This window comes from Macrosteles quadrilineatus, unplaced genomic scaffold, assembly GCF_028750875.1.
Source record: "Macrosteles quadrilineatus isolate MER2022 unplaced genomic scaffold, UCM_ALF_1.0 Scaffold_3__2_contigs__length_128488019, whole genome shotgun sequence".
NCBI lineage: Eukaryota > Metazoa > Arthropoda > Insecta > Hemiptera > Cicadellidae > Macrosteles > Macrosteles quadrilineatus.
In genome coordinates this window covers 2,743,106-2,746,617 of record NW_026542596.1, presented here as the reverse complement: position 1 = coordinate 2,746,617, position 3,512 = coordinate 2,743,106, and the positions used below count along the sequence as shown (strand labels likewise).

The following is a 3,512-nucleotide window of genomic DNA, read 5'->3' as shown; positions in this document are numbered from 1 at the left end:
ATGTCTAAATACCTTTTACTGCAGCCAGAAGATGGGTGTATAACACCTCAGCCCGCTCCGAGAACTCGGATAAGGGTAAACATTTTGTTTTAATTAAAAGTAATCTAAAGTAATAATGGGTAGAGAGAAACACGCCTACAACCTGTGCCAAATATTCTTATGCGGCAAAAAGTAATACACACATGAGAACAAACCAAAATATCAAAATATTTACTACAAATACCGCTTTTAGCGCATTTCCATATAGGGAAGAAGCTATTACCGTAGACAGCAAGGAAAGACCTAATAGACCCGGGACCGACTTACTTTTTTCATTTCGATGTTCTCAGGGGCCAAAAACACTATTCGTATAAATTTTTAAATTTCATACTTGGTTAGAATTGTTTTATATGTCCGTGAACACAACCACTCTAGTAATATTCGTCGAGTTTTGATGAATTTAGCATGAAGGTGTAGCAAAATGAATAAACTTGAATTAGTTCGAGAACCAGCAAGATCAGATCATGGGACCGGGTCGTTATAAGGTATTGATGTTTTTTTCTTCAACAAATATTTTTTCAACATGCTTACGCTTAAAACTTGGAATTGCCCAATTTCAGTTACAGCCATGTGAATACCATAACCATTTTTTTGTTTAATCATTATCGTAAAATTAAAGGAAACAGAGAAAATATCCCAAAACTGCACTTTTAAAATTCCAATGTTATTCTTATGTAGAAAAAAAAATTTGGCAAATTTAATAATCTCATTATGTATTATTAATATTTATCAAAAACGTCATACCTTTCTCGTAGCAGCAAACCCAAGTAGGCTACTCGTTAAAACATAATGTTTTGGTAAAAGGGAAATAAATAGGTATGATTTGTTTATGGAAATATTTTAGCTAAAACCCAATCAGCCAAATTCAAATTCATGCAGCGAGAATATTTTACAACTTTGTTCGGGAGGAAATACAAACATTTAGGCTTCGTCTTTTAAACAATAACATCTTTTTTATTTGGCTTAATATCACTATCAGTGTACTATTATTGTTAATCAACTATCAATCATTGACAATAGGGACGCCCCTAGGAGCGTATTATAACCTAAGTATGAATAAAGGTTGAGTGTAGAATGGTGTGAGATGATCTGTGACTAAGACCAGCGGTTTCATTATCCAGGAGCATTGAATCAAAGTCTAATGGTCACTATTATAACATCTATAGATCTAGTTTCAAAGCATCAAAAAGCCACAGACTCTCAGGATCGGTCTAGCGACCTTTTGATAGACGAGCGCTGTAACCTACTGTCGATACTATGTTATGATTCTCCCACCACAACACACACACTTACAATAAGGTTATATAATCTGTGTTTTCTTATTTTAGAACGGGGTTTTATCTTTTAATCATTTACCAACTTTTTAACTAAAAACCATTATAAACGCATATGAATTTTCTGTCAGAAACTTTAGATGTTTGTTAGTAACCTTAACTGCTGACTAAACATGTTAACATGTTATAATAGGTAAATAATTAATTTAACAAAACTATTGTGTTGATAGAGTACCAGTATTCCGAGACCAATGAGACCTTTAGAGCGACCCAAGGCAGCTTCACAAACAGGTAATGTCGTTTAAAAGATACCCAAGTTAGCTCAAAAAAGGTTTAGCAAGACGCAGAATAAATATGTAGGCGACTCAAATAACTTACTTGATGAATTTTTAAAGTGTTATACACTGACGAGTCCTAGTTCATATGCAAAAAAATAAAGCCAAAAAAGGATCGGAAGATAAAATATTTATTATGTACATTATAAAACTTTTAAATACCGTACACAAAATATTAGAAATAACAAAAAGTAAAAATGATCAACAAAATAATTATGCACCCTATATTAACTTATTTATCCTTAAAATATGATTTTCCAAAATGTTCCAGTAAAAAAGTCGCCAACAAAATCCCACAAAGATAACACAATCAGTGAGCGGTACACCAACACTTCATTCAGCCGAATACGATCGCCTAAAGTGAGGATCCAAACTATTCCAACCACTATGAAGGAATGTGGAACAGCTGATCAACAATCGCGGAAAACAGCTGGAAGAGGTAGTGAGAGAAAACAGGCACCTAAACCATCTCCTAGATCTCTGATAGAAAAGGAAAAATGTAATGTCATCAGCAAGAGACATTCACTTTATGATGAAAACAGCCAAAACGAGATTATTCCATCGCATTTCAGCCTGAAACCACGACCTAAAACATCACATTGTTCACGGACAGAATCTCGTATGCAACAGCAAGTATTTGGTACTGTCAAGAAAGTGTTAAGCGAAGCTGTAGTGAAGCAAGGAAAAATCGATGAAACCAACATTGAAACTATCATTAGCAGAATGAGAAGCAGACTAAACCTTGATGACGAAGATTTTACAGAAATAGACATAGAGGAAAAGCCAAGCAGAACAATTTTGCATAGGCCTGATTTTGTGGAGAAAATGTCTTCGATAAAAATCAAAAACTCAGTAGCAGGAATAATTCGGAAGGATGGTCCGGTTATTGTGCCAAAACAAAAACATTACAGGAAGATTTATGATCAGTTTGATTCACCATCAGAACAGTCTCTGGACCAAAATGGTTCCCAGGGTGACGATAGCTTATCTTTACCTGTTGATCTTTCTCAGTCTCGTTTATCGACATCGCATGTAGCAACTAAAAGCAAATGTACGCAAGTATCGAACTTTTCAACTACTGAATCAAAGTCCGTTCAACACACAGATGGGCTTTCAGAACAGTTTGAAATGGGCGATTTTCAAACGAAGAAATCTGGTTTTTGGAGTTCTTTAGAAGATGCCAAACTTCAAGCATATGTTGAATCACTAATTCAAAACATGAAGACTCAAATAAACACTGACAGTTCAGATGTGAAAACTGAAGATGATTCCAAAGCAACTTCACCCAGAACCATCCGTGTCATAAAAAGCAAGCCAACGCATGCCTTGAAACAAAAACCACCAGTAACAAAAGAACCGGTCGTTAATATCAAGACTTCAAAACCATTAAAGTCCACAGTCCTAAAGAGCAAGCCAACAAAAACTGATGAACCGTTGGCTGTTGCTAAGAAATCAGCACTTCCTAAAACGTCATTTGATAAATGTCAAGAGGTGGAAGAAAGCGATGATAAATATCTACAAGTGCGAATCGACAGATGGGCAAGTGCTAGGTCGAAGAAGTGAATCTGGCATAAGAAGCAGATGTTGAAGGCTATATACATAATCGTAAGGCAAAGCAATAAAGTGTATTTATTTGTTATTGTTCGAGGGTGCATTTCTTTATTCTTATATAGTTTTAAAAGCCCCAGCCACAGCAAACCTTCAGACTAAGCGAATTTCCATTAGCCTGATTTGATTTTCCATTAAATATATTTTTCATAACATGGTCCGATCACGCCTGTTCGCGAACTCGTTCGAATAAACGTAGGTTTACACGTTTGAACCAAATTCCATCGAAATCAAATAATTTTATGTTCAAATTATC

At 35.2% G+C, this 3,512-nt stretch overlaps 1 protein-coding gene across 1 annotated transcript; it reads left to right on the top strand.

The window, feature by feature from the left end:
• On the top strand, positions 1-3,292 carry LOC128990555 (uncharacterized). Its single transcript, XM_054412969.1, has 3 exons — positions 1-75; positions 1,544-1,604; positions 1,920-3,292. Exons 1-3 carry the CDS (start codon positions 1-3, stop codon positions 3,209-3,211), a joined length of 1,428 nt encoding a protein of 475 aa, XP_054268944.1. The 3' UTR covers positions 3,212-3,292.
• The last annotated feature ends 220 nt before the right edge of the window (positions 3,293-3,512 follow it).